The 17,456-nt window shown below is 40.5% G+C and overlaps 1 protein-coding gene across 5 annotated transcripts in view; it reads right to left on the bottom strand.

Moving 5' to 3' along the window:
- Positions 1 to 17,456, bottom strand: part of ZSWIM6 (zinc finger SWIM-type containing 6) — a 117,084-nt gene that overhangs the window by 84,562 nt on the left and 15,066 nt on the right. Inside the window, exons 1-3 of one of the 5 annotated variants that reach the window (XM_061618900.1) lie at positions 4,558 to 4,792; positions 3,955 to 4,020; positions 2,219 to 2,331 (exon numbers count right to left, since the gene is read on the bottom strand). The exons of 1 other annotated variant lie outside the window; for it this stretch is intronic. Coding sequence is in view for 2 of the 4 variants with exons in the window: in XM_061618882.1 (XP_061474866.1) it covers positions 3,955 to 3,958 (4 nt within the window). In the remaining 2 variants the exon portion in view is untranslated. Of the gene's footprint in view, positions 1 to 2,218; positions 2,332 to 3,954; positions 4,021 to 4,557; positions 4,794 to 17,456 lie in introns of those variants that run through there. 3 more of the 5 variants (XM_061618909.1, XM_061618882.1, XM_061618891.1) reach the window with 3 other exon arrangements.

Below are 17,456 nucleotides of genomic sequence, written 5' to 3'. Positions count from 1 at the left end.
TTACCTTAATATCCCATGCAAGTAAAGTAATGCTCAAGATTCTACGACAAAGGCTCTTACGTTATATGGAGTGAGAAATGCCAGACATCCAAGCTGGATTTAGAAAGGGAAGAGGCACCAGAGACCATATTGCAAACATACGTTGACAAATAATTGGGTGTTACAACAAATTAAAACAAAACTATCACTAGAAGCTAAAATGATGAAACTGAGGTTATCATACTTTGGACACATAATGAGAAGACAGGATTCACTAGAAAAGACAATAAGAACATAAGAAGAGCCTGCTGGATCAGGCCAGTGGCCCATCTAGTCCAGCATCCTGTTCTCACAGTGGCCAACCAGGTGCCTGGGGGAAGCCCGCAAGCAGGACCCAACTGCAAGAACACTCTCCCCTCCTGAGGCTTCCGGCAACTGGTTTTCAGAAGCATGCTGCCTCTGACTAGGGTGGCACAGCACAGCCATGATGGCTAGTAGCCATTGATAGCCCTGTCCTCCATGAATTTGTCTAATCTTCTTTTAAAGCTGTCCAAGCTGGTGGCCATTACTGCATCTTGTGGGAGCAAATTCCATAGTTTAACTATGCGCTGAGTAAAGAAGTACTTCCTTTTGTCTGTCCTGAATCTTCCAACATTCAGCTTCTTTGAATGTCCACGAGTTCTAGTATTATGAGAGAGGGAGAAGAACTTTTCTCTATCCACTTTCTCAATGCCATGCATAATTTTATACACTTCTATCATGTCTCCTCTGACCCGCCTTTTCTCTAAACTAAAAAGCCCGAAATGCTGGGAAAAACAGAAGGAAGTAGAAAAAGAGAAAGACCAAACAAAAGATGGATTGATTCCATAAAGGAAGCCACAGACCTAACTTACAAGATCTGAACAGGGTGGTTTACAACAAATGCTATTGGCGGTCGCTGATTCATAGGATCGCCATAAGGCAGAACCGACTTGTAGGCACATAACAACAAGTATAGACACAGCTTCCAGTTCCTATATCCCCCACACTTTTGCCAGAGAAGAACTGTCATGGCTTCTGGATGTAAGAGAGATCTTATCTGAGAATACTTTGAAGAAATTCCTTCCTTGGGCAAAAAAAAGGAAAACATGCAAAGTATAAACCATGCAAGAATGACATGCAGGGCTTAGTTGCAAATGAAACATCATAATGAAACCTGCTTGTTGGGAGAAAAAGATGTGGATGAAGATGTGGATATGTCTGAAGAACAATGTGGATCAACTGGCTAGTAAACTGAATAATTCACTTTGTAATGTATTATAGCTTACAAGATCTGAACAGGGTGGTTCACGACAGATGCTGTTGGAGATCGCTGATTCATAGGGTCACCGTAAGTCGTAGTCGACTTGAAGGCACATAACACCAAAATGTATTATGGAAATATATCATTTGTCACGACTCAATGTCTTTTAGTATCAGTGTTATTCAACAACTGTTTGCTGTGTTTGGTTGTTAGTAGAAAAAAATGCTTAGCTTCTTATGGCTTGTTTAGTCAGTTAACCAAGTTTAGAATTTATAACCCATGTTTCCCATACAGAAATATGCAGTTAAGAGTTGCCACTGGATGTCACTTTCTTATGTTACATTACACAACATTCCCCTTATTTTGGAACATCATGGCAGACCACAATGGTGATGCCAGACATTTATTCTGTTTTATTTCTGCATTAACTCAGCTTCCCAAGGGAACTCCATTCTATACTTGTTTTCCCAAAAAAACAAGCATTTGCAGCTTGCCACACACATTATATACTATTTCCCAAATTAATAAAAATCAAGTTATCTAAACAATTACACAAAGTGTATCCTCCTTGTAAAGTGCTATATTGAGTTGTAAACATGTTCTAGTAATCAGATTTGCACCATTTTTTAAGAAATATGTGAAGAACTATAAATGATAAACCTGATTTAAATCAAGGGTTCCTCTTGGTAATTTAAATCATGATTTAAATCAATGATTTAAATCACCTTGATTTAAATCAATCCACCCTGCTATAGCATAGACTTTTGTTTCCTGGTAATGCAGTTCCCTGGTATTTTCATATACAAAATCTCTACCATATGCGTTTGTCTGCCTCACAGTCCTCAGACGACTTGTCAAAAGCCTGAGTCTTTTGGAAATACTAGATTTTAAGACTTGGTCTGAATTTGGTGAACAAAGCTAAACAAGCCAGGTATCTGTTTTTTTAAATACTGTTACCTGTCCAGAGTCAATGGGAGAGGAAACGCTGAAGTTTACCAATCACGTGGACAAGGCATTTACAGACTCTCTCACTGATCCAAGATGCCACCTCCTTTATCAATGAGAGTTCCCTGGGGGATGACCAGAAATATAGGTGACTATGCACCAACACCACAAACGGGATTTCACACAATATATAGCCTTTAAACACAATATCAACTGGACATTCAGATACTGACTGACCAATGTACACATTGCTGCTTTGGAACTATGGATATACCTGGGCAATCTACAACACAAATGCACATTCCTCAACACCCACTGGTAAGTAAGTATACTGACTAGGAAATACGCAAATCCTGCTGATGTTGTCATTTTGTCTACCTAAATACCTTTGTCTAAATAAATAAATAAAAAATACCTCCCATGCCTTAATGCAATTTGTGACTAAGTCAATAGTTAATTTGCTTATATATTGCATTTTCCATAAATTGTCTGTTCTCAAAGCGATTTACAGAAACAAACAGTCCAAATACTGTAGCATAACAATACATAACAGCAAGAACAATCACTACAACACTATATATATATATATATATATCCACATCAAAATGTAAATCATAAAGCTCAACAATAAAGCTCAAGCCAAAATATCCAAAAGAAACTCCCAAAGCTAATATAACAAACTCTCCTATCTCCCTGCGCCTTCGGTCTCAACCCAAAAGGCAAGAAAGTCTTCTGGAAGCAGCTCCCTTATGAAGACCCCTAGGGCTGGAGGGTAGGGCAGGGCAGATGGAAACAGCCATCCCTTGATGGCAAACAGTCTCTCTCCCCTAACTTACAAGACGAATATAGCCCACCAGCCACATATTGTGCCAGATGCTTGACAACCCGCTTCCCATTTTTTTCAGTTCCAGGCAAACCAGCTAACACAGGAAGCCTGTCCAACTCACAGTGGGTAAGCACTAGTGATGGGAAAGCCCCATCTTCATTTGAAATGGGCTCTAATAAAATGAATCCCCTCCTTCTCAAAAATGCAATATAAGTAGTTTTAAGCCCAAACCAAATTTTGGGACATCTTGCACTTTGCATATCATTGGAAGCAGGTCTGGCCTTGAGTGCTTCCTCCCAACTTACTGAAGCCCTCTCTACTGCTCTCTTCCTTTTTCCTCTGATGGAAACATTGAACGGCTTTTGCCTCCATGGTGCCCTAGTTGAATTGCTCTAGTAATGTCCTGTAGCCAGGAACTCTGGCATATTTATCAGGGCTCTAAGACACGCACTATCACCAGTTCATCTCATTACCAAGTTAGTTTGATGGGAAAGGGGGAGAGTAGTGGTAGCAGCAGCAAAAATAACTATTCTAAATGAGGTTGAACTTCGAACCAGTGTGGGCACAATTTAGAATGTAGTTGGAATTCCAAACTTGGAGGCAGTTTCCAGACCACCAGTTACCAACTTTAGCACATAACTGGCTTCGCAAGATGATTGGTGGATGACAACTGGCTCAGTGGGTCACAAGTTGTGCAGACCAGGCATAGGACTTTTCATTCTAAATGCAACGGATTTTAATTTTTTAATGCTGTAGTGATACATTTTGAACAGCTAGACTGTCTTTTAGATGACAGAAGCCACTGAAGCCTCACAACGTTCTTTTAAACCTGTGAATGAGATTGCTGCATGATTAAACTGTATCTTTCATATTCAACCTCTGCAATTCATGTTACCACCATATGGTCATAAAACATACTTACACATTCTTATTTTCCATCAACTGTCCTTTCCTTCTCAAAGCTGTGCAATGGAGCGTGCACACAAATCTGGGTCACGAAGATGAAAGGAACTTGATTAACTATTCATGTTTGAAGATCGGCAAGCAAAGCAAACTTTGTTGCAACAGTAAAACAAATTCTGATTTTGAAGTAGTTTTTATATAAATGTCTTATTTGTACCATAGATTTCTGCTATATAATGCTCTACTAATCAAATTAGAAACAAGAGAGATTAAATTATGATAGCAAGAATATTTCTGTTTGTATGGCTAGAATTCATTTTTTAAAGAAACATTTTTAGAAGCCTGCTTTAGCAAAAGCTCAGCTGAAGCCCCAATGTGGGTTGCTGTATCTCTCTAACACTTGCAAAAGTCATATTGGGGGTGGGTGAGACTGCAAAACGGCATAGTATGTTCCAATCAAAAAGCGAATACACAAAACTCAGGCAGAACAACCCGTTCCTCTCCCCCCTACACACAAACAACCCCTACAATAACCCTCTTGTCACCACAGCTTAAAGTTGTAAGGAAATCTCATCTTCGCCCCCTACTTCTCCACCCTTACTGAACCCCCGAAAAGTCATACTTGAGATTAACCTTCCGATGTCCTCATTTTCTCAAGTTATGGCAAGAAAAATATGACAGCGTGCATCTAGATTAAGACAAGCCACTCAGTAGCATTTCAGGGAGAGAAGATTAAGAGTACTAGATTGATGTGAAGCTTCTGTAGAAAGCTATAAGGAAACTGAGACGCCAGTGGTTTGAGTTCAGCTACAGCAAAGGAAACTGCAGCCTCACTCTTCTTGCCATGCTTTATGTGCGCCACACAGCCAGCCAGCCTACACAGGGCCCCTCCCATCCATACTGTCAGTCTGGCCTGGCCCTCAGCTGAACTGCCTGTGCTGACGTCAGCTGGCGGCTGAGGCAGCATTCCTAAACAGTTCAGATAAACCCACTGGTGGGAAGCTTAGAAAGCCCTCAGCTGTAGTGAAGAAAGCAAGGTTTGGCTGGAAGCCAGACTACTGAGCTCAGCATTTTGTAATGCACTTCCTTTTTGCTTAACAGCTTGCATAATGCCTCAGCCATTCCACCTTTAACCCTCTCGTTACCTAACCTAAATAAAGTGTCAAGGGCTTTATTTATGTCAGAGAACCATAGACAATGCACCAGAGAGGCAGGATCAACACAGAGTTGAAGCACTTCTAAGCCACCATGGCTTTTTAAAGGAGACGATTAAAGCACATGCTTAGCTCCGTCTTTGAAGACAGTGTGGTTCTGAAAGTTCCTATGGCGTAATCCCACCAAGGTTAAAGCACACAACTAAAAATAAGGTCTGCACAGTGAATACAGCAAGTTTACATACAAAATGTTTTACTTCAAAGTATCTTCAAAACCAGGGGAATTAATTACAAAGCAACATTCTCAGCAAAGCAAATGTATATTAAGGCAAGACCATTCTGTGAAGAACCAAATGGTCACAGCTGCAAATGTTCAGACAACATTCCAGAACACAGTAAAATTAAGTTATCATTGGGGAGGGGGGGATCATGAGAAAACCACTATCATGGAATATTCCATCCAAGCACCATGTAATGACATGCTTTTCTTTTATAAGCGATTTCAGGACCCAGATGGTGAAAAGCCATGTATAACATTTAAAAAATAAGAACAAATAAGATAAAATGAAGATTTATCCAACACATTTTATCCCACCCTTCCAAGAGCTTTCCCCTATATTTTATAAATCCTACATTTGTGTATACGTCGTTTCCCTAGTTGTACGCTTGTTAGCGTTGGTGGGTCTTTTTATATATATACAGCTGGTGCCCCAGGTTGTGTTGTTGCTTGTAAAGATGGTTTTCTCCCCCTTTTCTCCTCACAGAAAACCTGTGAAGTAGGTCAGACCTCAGACAGTGACTGGCACAAGGTCACCCAGCAACCTTCATGGCTGAGTGAAAATTTGAGTCTGGCGCAAAGAAGAATATGTTAGCTTGGGAGCCTCTCCCTTTAAGTTGCTATTGTTTGCCCATCCTGTTGGCTTAACTCCTCACTGCAGAAGGGGCTACACATCACACAAAAAACATCTGACATTTAGTTTATTTGCACATCCTCTGATACAGGGGCAGTCTAGGTGATTTACCATCAAGCTTAAAAAATAATATGGCCAGGAAAGCCTCCTTAATTGACAAGCAGGAAAATGGAACACCCATTACATTCTCATCTCCCCCCCCTCCATTTTGATCCCAAGGGAGACCCCAAATGCTCACCTTCCCAGGTGGTACTAGTCAATGTGATAGATGTGCAGCTCATCTTTCTTCCCCTCTTACCAGATCCCCTATGAAATGCCTTTTCCTGGACATCCTAAGGGCCCAATGGTAATCTTATTCTAGTTGATCTATAGTTAAGGAGAATTAAGGGGGATAACAATGACTTGCCTTGCACAACTGTTGTAAGGATTACAACTAGATAATGCATGTGAAGCACTCTGAACATTTAATAGCGCTATACAAATGTTAAGTATTATGATGATGATGCCATTCGCCCAATTTTCTTCTTCCTTTATACTTTTGGAACTGGGGGGCAAGGGGGATGACTGTACTTTTCAAAAAGCCCAAGGACTAACTATATTAAATGCATTCCTGCTACAGTGAGGAAAGCAAAAATTGAGGAAAGCAAGAAGGAAACCAGTCTCAGCTGCCCATCGGGTATGAGGAGAGCCAACCAGTGTTTGCCCCTCCCCTTACTGCAAGTCAGCTCAAGCCTTTTGGGATGCTACAACAGGACAGGAAACTGAGGTGGCAGTTTAGCCCTTCCCTCAGTTCCCAAACAAGTTATAGTCCAATAGCAATTGCAATCTAACCCCACACACACACACACCCAGGTCTTCCCACTACCAGTGAGACTCTTAATCACATACATTTCATGCATGGTCTCAGGCATGTGGGTCGGGGAACGCCCCACAAGGGTTATTCATGCTTGTAGCACCTTCTCAGTAGAACTTCCTCCCACTACCCATCTGCCTGGCCCGTTTCAGCACACAGGCACCAGTTGTAGGCCTTTTGATCAATTTAGTTTTCCATCTCAGTGTTATTTTAAACAGAAGCAGAGTTCAATTTAACTCTGTGGGGGATTTTTAGGTGATTTGCTGTGATCATGTTATTTTTGTTTTTGCTGTGATCCACCTCAGAAACACAGTAACACATAATGGCAAAGAATTGGGGGCGGGGGGAACAGAGGATCAGGATTTTTTGGAATCTCATTACATGGACAGCTAAATATCAGAATCCTATATATATTTAAGTCTAGGATTCTGATGTCTAGTTGTCCATATAATGACATGCACGCACACATATATATGTGGTTGTATCCAGTGTGCTAAGTCACAATCCCATCAATGCAAGGATTTCTGCTTGCACAAGAGGACTTCCCCCCTCCCCTCCCTGCACACACCCTGAATCTGTTCCAAGGGTTCCCCCAACCCTTTGGAGCAGGTTTGGGAAGGGTGTGGGAAGAGAGGGGGAAAGTCCCATTACACAAGTGGAAATCCTTGCACTGAGAGGGACACTTCACTTGAATACGGGCTATGGTTTCAGCTGTTAACCGTCCTAATTCACATAAGGTTTATTACAAAAGATTACTGCAGAAGCAAACCATAAAAATGCACTTGCCTCTCTAACCTTTTTTTGCATAGCAAAATGATCAGCATTTTAAACATCTGGAAGTCGTTCTTCAAAGTCAATATTATGCAAATTGTTAAGTTTAAAAAACCAAGTTACTCAAGTAATCTCCATAATCCCTTAGAAAGTTTATTTTGCCTACTAGAAAGTGGTTAAGAAATTGAATTCATGTAGTATTTGTGGGGGGGAAATGGATCCGTTTAATACTTCAGAATGCTCAGAGCCATTTATCTGAATGTGTTTTCCCAACAGATACCATAACCATAACATACATCTATTATTCCCCAAGTTTCAGTATATTCAACACATAATATGTACCAGGCAGAGTTATAGTCCCCATAGCAAACATAACTTTCAGATCATGACTTGTGGTCCCCCATTTAAACAGAGTTAGCTAGCCCTTTTACATTCAAGAGGAAGAAAAAAAAAGAAATAGTTTTCCAGCAAATCTGCTTGCTTACTTACTGTAACACAGCAAATTCAAGTGTCACAGTAAACCTAGCGGTGGCAGTGGAGGAGGAAGGTAGAAGACTATTCCCCTAGTGAACATACCCCAATATTTTCAAATCTCAACTTCCTTATCCTGGGGCAGGCCATGCAGCAAAACTAATATAAAAATGTTCTACTACAGTTACTTGAAGCAAAAAAAGCATCAGTGCAACTGAAGGAGACAACCTAAATAACCTCAAGCTGCAGACCAATCAACAAATACTGTGCTCCAATAGGGAGGAAGACAGAGAGGAAGGAAAACAAAAGACTCATTTTGAAAACAATGTTGCTAGCCTGAAAGATCCTGTTTGCATACAGAGCAACCCTACTTTGTAATAAAAAGAAATCAGTAATGTCAGATACATTATTGAAAAAAACTGAAAATAATGTCAGATACACTATTGAAAAAAATTCAGTAAGTGTAAGAAACCATTAGATTGCTATTTGATATGATGCCTTCCATGTTCCTCTCCAGATGCCAGATGTAGCCTATGAAGGTTACGCAGTTAAATATTTGACCTCACCCACTTCCTATATTTCTTTTAAAAAGAAGACCAACTACAAATAAATAGTGTTCTGGAGATTTTCATAATCATTTTAGGATGTGTTTATATGTTCATGTAAAAGTACTTAAAGTGGTTTGTTCAAATTACTCAGTTGGAAAGACCTCCAGAGAGTATTTTATTTATTCACATTTGTGTCCATACTTGCCTTTAAGGGGCTTAGGGCAGCAGACATGTGATTTTCCTTTTTTTTTACAGCCATCCTGAATATTAGACTGGGACAGAGAAAGTTGTTCATCCCCAGTTACTTGCATTTGTGTAATTACTATTACCAAAAACTTAAATTCAGAAATCCACAGTAAGTTTAAGTTAGGTCATATAGGGTTCAAGATGACTGGAATAATAATAATAATAATAATAATAATAATAATAATAATAATAATAATAATAATAATAATAATAATAATAATAATAAATTACACCCTTACTCCCAATAGGAGAATCTGACAACTAGTTAGTTCTATAAGGCTGTGTAGGCAGCACAGCATAAATGTGGAAACAGACTAGCAATGTATATATAGAAAAAGGACAATTTCTCCCAATTCATCATGTCACAAAAGTTAATAATATTCTGACTGAAAAAAATAAAAACAGCAAATCACCTTTGTAGCTGGTGGCACAGTATTCAAATATAGGGGCTGTATTCAACTAAGCCCTACACAGAGTAGACCCATTTAAATTAATGAACTTAAGTTACTGATGTCCATTAACTTCAATGGGTCTATCCTTAGTAGCATTGAATACCACCCATACAGTGAGTGAGAGTATGTGTGAGATGGAAACACATAAATGTTTGCCCTATCCTCAACCGTATTTAACAATCTTAGTTTGTACTAAACACTATACACCTTCTCTAAATTACCTGGTATGTGTCATATTTGAGACAGTGGCAATGTTCAGATGCAACACTGGTCATTAATTGCAGTTAGGCAAATTAGCGAGTTCATGCAACCCAAGCACTCCTCCCACTTTGCTCTTCTCTTTCTCCCCATGGGAGATTGTGTCTAAACCAGCACTTGTATTTTGCTTCTCCCAAATAAATCATGATTGGAAAGCAAAGAACAAACCTTGGCTTCTTCATCCTGGTTTATTGGGTTCACACACCACAGTAAGCCATAGTTAAAACCAAGGTTCATAAGCCAACAACTAACCATGATTTCACATTGTCAGTTGGCAGTAAACATACTATAGTTAAGACACTTGGCAGGGTTTCCCATAATGCTAATCCATGGTTTAATAAACCACAGATTAATAAACCAAGGTTTAGCATTATGTGTGAATCAGTGTGATCAAATACTCTTCTAGAATTAGTTTGCTAGAACTAACTTTATTCTTCTAGTACCAAGCATAGTCATTAAAATGTATAGTGCTTAAACTTGCTTGATGCAGCAATCTAAACTAGGCTGAATAGTTCTAGATCAAACTTGGCAGCCGTAGTATTAAACTGTAGCTTTATCTTGCAAGAAGATTTTTCAACCTTCAGAGGCAGCAATGGTGATGATGAATGCATTTTAATCAACGTCCGTTCTGGAAAGATTGCAGTGAATGTAACATGCTCTCTCTAAATAGAGACACTAGACTTCTGACTATGCCCAAACGCCTGACAAAGTCAATTGTAGGCTATCATTCCATTCTGCCCAAACAAAAGCAGTTTCAACTAATTTTAGAAATCCACCCCCATCCTTAAGGTAACAACTTCCGAGCTACACTCATTAAAGATACTAAAGTTTAACAAGGAAATGGTTTTCAAACACTAAATTTGTTAAGTCATCTTTACAAGATTGCTCTGTTTTATTTCTTAGACTAAATCAGAAGTTATACCCTTGTGAACTTACCTGTTTACATTCAAGCACCGGGTCTAGTCCCGAGTCATGATTAATATCAACCAATGCTAGTAAAAAGCAGCACCTCAGTTTCCTACAGGAAGTATTAGCATCTTTTGATTGTTCAGGTTTTCCTACCAGAAGCATTAAGAAGCAGATTTTGGGTGCCATTAAAGGCAGAAGAGTGGTGGAGAAAGGGGAAAGAGATCTCACCCATAAAGTACAATCCACCAGGAAAATCTCCTGTACACTGCCCATTAAAACTAATGCAAGCAACAACTGTGCTCTTGTGCAGGCTCCTGTTTATTTCAATGAGGCTTTTGTGGGAAAGCTTGTTGCTGGATTGTGCCCCAAATGAGAGGGGAAGAGGTGTCACTTGGCTGTTATGCACAAAAGGTTGACCCAGAAGTAGTAGTGCTTCTCTTTGGGGTACAAAGATTTCTTCCTATCCTGAGAAGCTGAAATCTTTGTATGCTGCTCAGCATTCACAAAGAAACTTGGCCTGCTACAAGGATTTATATCCTGCCTTCCTACCATACAGCATCAAAGGCATGGGGGGGGGAATACTGTAAGCAGAGTGTGCTATCTTGCCTGGTTTTCTAACACTGAGACCTAACATCATCAAATCCTCACATACTAATCTCATACTAGGCATCACATATACATAGATTTAAACAGCACTTCAAACAAATGTTAGCTCACAATGTCAAAAAGAACAGGTTTATTAACGTGTTTGCCCACAGAAAAATCCCAGCTGTTGTCCAAGAATCTGAAAGTAGTTTTGCAATTTGATTCCATACAGTTGTTTCAGGTGCATTCCTCCCTCTCCCACCCCCCAATTCAAGATCTGCTCACATTCATTCAAAATTCATGCTTTCCAATTGGCAAGTCTGACTTGCTGCCTGCAGGTCAAACCCTGCTTTGCAAGTTTTAATAGCCAGCAGATCCTGTGCACACAAACGCATGCTGTCTATATTCACCTTTAAATGAAAATAAAAATTCCCTCGCAATTTCCAGAAGCTTCCCAGCTCCTGCTATTTAGGATCTATACATTCCCGAATTGGCTTAAGGTATAAAGAGACTTGATATTTATTTTTATCAAGAGGAAAAGAAAAAAGAAATCACCTGAAATCTGAAACTGGTGCTAAGTCAATACATTCAAATGATTGTCCTTTGTAAGACTGAAACTTACACATCTAATTATCATGAAAAATTCTTAGGGGATTCTAAATACTTTTTCGACACATCACAAGATGAGGAAGACAACTAGCTCTTTCTTTTGGAATGCCTTGAAGCCAGAGAGAACGACAGCTGTTGCAACTCTGCAAACAGCTAGCTACTATCTAAAAAGGGATACCATCTTTTTAAAAAAAACCAAAAACCCAAATCTCAGACTAGTTTCAGATCTTTTTTGTGGTGATGGGAGCCAAGGCTGTTTTCCTATCATAGTATTTTTCAACAAGAACAGCAAAGGGGGAAATATTTGGCATTTCATTTCTTCCCTTAAGCACCAGTGAACAGCAAGTTATGAAAGAATCCTCACCTAAGGGTTTTCACTGATCTTTCACATATTCCACCTCTTCCCACACTGGGTCATTATCAGGTTAACCTGATGACAACTCAACACAATAAGCTCAAAGCTAAGCCTCTAAGTTTTGCACTCATTCTATATGGGAGAAGCCAAACAATTCAAGCTTTAACATATTCATGCCACTTGAAAACATTATTTTGATCATCTGGATGACAGAGTAATGCCACAGACAACAACTTTTTTTGTCTTACCTATAAAATACAATCTTCAATCAAATTTTAATGTTGATAGTTTCATAGAATGTATTTGGAGCTGGATTCAGTATTCCGTACTTATCTATTTCTATCAGGCCCCTCAAAGTGGGTCATATCTAACACCACTGTTGTTCTGCTTATATATAAAAAGCATTTTAAAAGTGTAATATAATTGAAGTCTCAATTCCTACTACCAATAACTTAGTCCAAGATACAAATGCCAAGTCATCTAAAAAAACATTTCAACTCTTCCAGAAGAAACTCTGGCTTTGTCAAGCTTAAATGATGTATTCAGCAGAGTTTTCATCACTGTAATTAGTCAATTCAAACAAAAAAAGTTTATCTTCTATTTAGATACGGACAATTTCCCCATCCCATTATTCTGCATTCTTCTGAACTTTAGCCTTACTCAGGGCATTAACCTGACAAGAGTATTGCCCATCTTATTTATAACAACGTTTCTTGAATAGTACTTTTTTAAAAAAAATTCACAGTACTGTTAACTAGCATAATCATTTTTGACAACGAGAAATTAATTACTGTAGACTTGAAACTAGGCATTTCATTACTGTGTTTCGATTCTCCTTTTCTACCCTGTAAAGTGTAGAATGCTTATAAGACCTTATTTCCTACAAGCCCCCTTTACAAATTTTATCTCTCTTAAACAAAATACAAAATTTAAAATGGCATTTGAAAGATGCATTCCAAGGAGAGAACATAGAGCATTTGTTTGAAAAGTATGACATCAGAACTCACAATTCATTATTGATGAGCTGGAATCCCGAAAACCGTCTTAACTCTGCCACTACCACAGGTTTTGGACATATCATTCACAAGGCGGATAGTGTGGGAGATTTCCTAAGACCTTTTACTGAAGGTCATTGGCCATAAAGGAACAGCCAAGAATTAATGAAGACAAAATGCTCATATCGTCTAAAGCTGTGGGCATGCAAAAAGGGAACTGCATTGTTGTATGCAATAGCAAGACAAGTAACTTGGCTTCAAGTCCACCATGAACATCTCTACTGTGCACTAACCACTAAGAAATGTCATCAAAAGATAGCACATATTGGCTTGGAAAGATAACAAGCAATATTGGTACAGTATTCTGTAGTCTTTATGCCACTTCAGAAGTCAGGTGCTCTTGTCCCACATTCAAAGGGGCAGTATTGGAAGTGTCTCTCAACCTCTCTCACAGTACAGACAGAATATAACCGTTCAATATTCCAATGAACTTTTATCATTGATTTATGTATTTATGTCATACAAAATGGCAAAGTTTAAGAACAGACTTGAGGAATGTTCTGATGCCAACCCACAGTATTTGCTTCAGTGTCTGAATCCTCAACATAATAAGCGGGAAGTTCTCCTTGGTGGCATTCTACCAACATTCCCCCCCCCGCCATGTTCCTTTTTCTCAGTTCCTCCATGAAATGCCTAAAGCAAAGGAGGGTTTTTGCCCCCAAAGCCCTAGAACAATGTCTCTGTTTTTGGTTTGAGGTCTGGTGTGCATGATCATATGGAATATACACAACATCTGCAAAGGAATAATAGTATTTCAGGGTAACCTTCAAGACGTTGCTGGGCTACAGCTTCCATCATCCCTACTACTGGCCATACTAGCCAGGGCAAATGGAAGTTGGAAGCCCAATGGCATCTGGAAGGCAACATGGTGACTACCCCACACCTAAACTGTAAAAGCCCCTTGTTCAGTTACAACCATTGTTATTTAAGTGGACCTGCGAGCCTTTTAAGTCGACCAACTCGAAGTTAAGAGTTCATTTGTTCGGTTCTTAACACTTTCCTATCACTATGCTGAAATTGGCATCCATTTTCCAGTATTACTCTGCTATACTTAGCAGACCGTGACTGTTTGCTTTGGAGACCAGACCTTTGGTCTACTCAAAGGGGAAAGCTTGGAGGTGCAGGGGGGAGGGCAAGGAGAAAGAAGAAGAGAAAGAAAAATGTTTCCAGTCCCCAGACATTAGACTCATGTTTCTAGAAGCCTGGAGTGTATCAAAACCTGCCTAAAGGACCAACTCATTTTACCCTTTGAGCTTGAAACTAGGAAATTTAGTCAGCTGCTCTCAAGTAAACAGCTGACTGGTTTAACAGAAAATCCTTTCATGCTGACTGAAGCAGGAAACACATTTTGTTCAAGAAACTCCACTGTTATCATGGGGGAAGAGTAATAATTTAAAGCGTTCAGTAAAATGAGTCAGACCTGAAATTATCTACAGCACAGCAGCCAGCAAAAATTCCAAACAGGAGTCTGAGACAAGAGTTTTTTTGAGAGCTTAAGCATTCAGGAAGCAACAAACTACAGACAACAAGAGTGTGTTAGCAACTTTGTAAGAACATTGAGTGTCCTTGAAATCTGTTGGTGAACTTGATTTATGAACATTACTGCCTTTCAGCTAGAGCATTTAGAGTGTTGGACTATGACCTGGGTTCAAATCCCCATTTGGCCATGAAGCTGTCTGGGTGACCTTGGGCCGGTCACTGCCTCTCAACCTAATCTACCTCACAGTGTTGTTCTGAAGATAAAACAGGGGGAGGAGGGATTACGTATGCCACATTGATCTCCTTGGAAAAAAGGCATGATATAAATGCAATAATAAAATATGAGAAGTGTGTGTCGTAAAGAGCCAAGCTCAAATCCAGCAATATTTTGGGTATGGGGCAGCTTCTATACCAGTAAAGGTTTCAACGCTACTCATTGCTAGTCTAGCTTGTAAACACAAAGGTGTCCCACGTTCACACAGGAGACTCTTGCAGTCATCAGCCCTCGGTATCAGTAAGTGCAGCTGACTTTACACTCAGTGACCTGGATCACACAAAATGCTAAGCCGAGCCATGGCTTAGCACAAACAAGCAAACATGTGGGTTCCTGGAGCAAAGAGGGCAGGCAGCCACTGCACTCCACACCCCCTCATCCTGCTGCCACTGTGCTACTCAGGGCTAAGTCGTAGATTGCCTTAGTTTAAATCATAACCAGGGCTTGTGGTTTTCTCACTCCAGACAACCCACAGGGAGCATACCGAAAACAAGCCTTGGTTACAGCTCGTGGACAAACCATTTGCCGAGGTTTGGATGCAAAACTCTGCCAAACCATAGCTATGCCCTGGGTAATGCTGCGGCAGCAGGATAAGGGGAGGAGGGCAGCGGCTGTAACCTTTGCTCCAGATATCCACATATTTTCTCAGTTTCAAATATGATTTGGTTTAGTTTGCCATGATTTGGCTTAGCGCGGGCCAGCTCCAGACACTCTTGGATGAGACCGATTATCTGGATCCATTTCAGTCGGGTTTCAGGCCTGGTTTTGGTACGGAAATAGCCTTGGTCACCCTTTGGGATGACCTTTGTCAGGAGAGAGACGGGGCAGTGTGACTTTGTTGATTCTTCTTGATCTCCCAGTGGCTTTCGATACCATTGACCATGGTATCCTTCTGGGAAGACTGGCTGAGTTGGGAGTGGGAGGGACTGCATGGCAGTGGTTCTGCTCCTACTTGGCGGGTTGGCTCCAGAAGGTGGTGCTTGGGGGACATTGTTCAGCATCCTGGACTCTCCAATATGGGGTTCCGCAGGGGTCAGTTCTGTCCCCCATGCTGTTCAACATCTACATCTACATGGGTTCGGTCATCCGGAGCTTTGGAGTGCGTTGCCATCAGTATGCTGATGACACACAGCTCTATTTCTCCTTTTCATCTTCTTCAGGTGAGGCTGTCGAACCGGTGCCTGGCTGCGACAATGGACTGGATGAGGGCTAATAAACTGAGGCTCAATCCCAAGAAGACTGAAATGCCGGTAGTGGGTGATTCTTCTGACCGCATGGTTGATGTCCAACCTGTCCTGGATGGGGTCGCACTCCCCCTGAAGGAGCAGGTCGTAGCTTGGGGGTTCTCCTAGAACCATCTCTGTCACTTGAGGTTCAGGTAGCCTCAGTGGCATGGAGTGCCTTCTACCAACTTTGGTTGGTGGCCCAGCTGCGCCCCTATCTGGACGGGGATAACCTGGCTTCTGTTGTCCATGCTCTGGTAATCTCCAAGTTAGATTACTGCAATGCACTCTACATGGGGCTGCCTTTGAAGACGGTTCGGAAACTGCAGCTTGTGCAAAATGCAGTGGCCAGATTGGTAACAGGGACCAGACGGTCCAAACATATAAAACCAATTCTGGCCCGCTTGCATTGGCTGCCTGTATGTTTCCGAGCTCGATTCAAGGTGCTGGTTTTAACCTATAAAGCCTTACATGGCTTGGGACCACAATACCTGATGGAACACCTCTCCCGAAACGAACCCTCCTGTACACTACACTCAACATCTAAGGCCCTCCTCTGGGTGCCTACTCCGAGGGAAGCTCGGAGGGCGGCAACAAGGGAGAGGGCCTTCTCAGTGGTGGCCCCCAAATTATGGAATGATCTCTCTGATGAGGTGCACCTGGCGCCATTACTGTTATCTTTTCGGCACCCGGCTGAGACTTTCCTCTTCTCCCAGGCATTTTAGCATGTGTTTTTTAAATTGTTTTTAAAAAAATAAAATTGTCTTTTAAGTTGTTTTTAAAAGGTGTGTTTTAAATTTGTATATTTGTTTTTAATGTTTTTAGTTACTGTAAACCACCCAGAGAGCTTTGGCTATGGGGCGGTATACAAATACAATAAATAAATAAATAGTGTTGCATGCAAACAGGGTCGGTGTCTCTTTCAGGATTTACAGCATATTATAATGCAGAATAAATCATTTTCAAGTATTTTAGCAGAAAATAACAATTTTTCTTGGTAAAAATGAAGCTTAGAAACCAGAACAGACTTTCATAGGCTATAGGTAGGAGCATGTCTCACTGAGAAACTGAACAGTGGAGAATCTAGCAAGAAGCTGCTATGGGATAGGTTTGCTTGCCTCCATATATAAGACCAGTCTAGCATAGATGACAAGTATGAAAAATCTAGTAACTTGCATATCTGCACAGCTTTTACATCTGCTTTCTTCTAGTCACCATAAAGCGGCAGTAGAAATCCGTTACCAATGTACAAAAGTACTGCTTTCAATTTAGAAAGGTGTCACTTCTCAGGTGGTATGCAATAGCTAAAAGCAACTGACAGGCACATCCACATGGCAGATCTGAGTATATTTATACACCCACACACCA

The sequence above is a fragment of the Rhineura floridana genome, chromosome 1, assembly GCF_030035675.1.
Source record: "Rhineura floridana isolate rRhiFlo1 chromosome 1, rRhiFlo1.hap2, whole genome shotgun sequence".
Classification (NCBI taxonomy): Eukaryota; Metazoa; Chordata; class Lepidosauria; order Squamata; family Rhineuridae; genus Rhineura; species Rhineura floridana.
The sequence above is the reverse complement of the archived record's forward strand: the minus strand, read 5'-3'. Positions and strand labels throughout refer to the sequence as shown.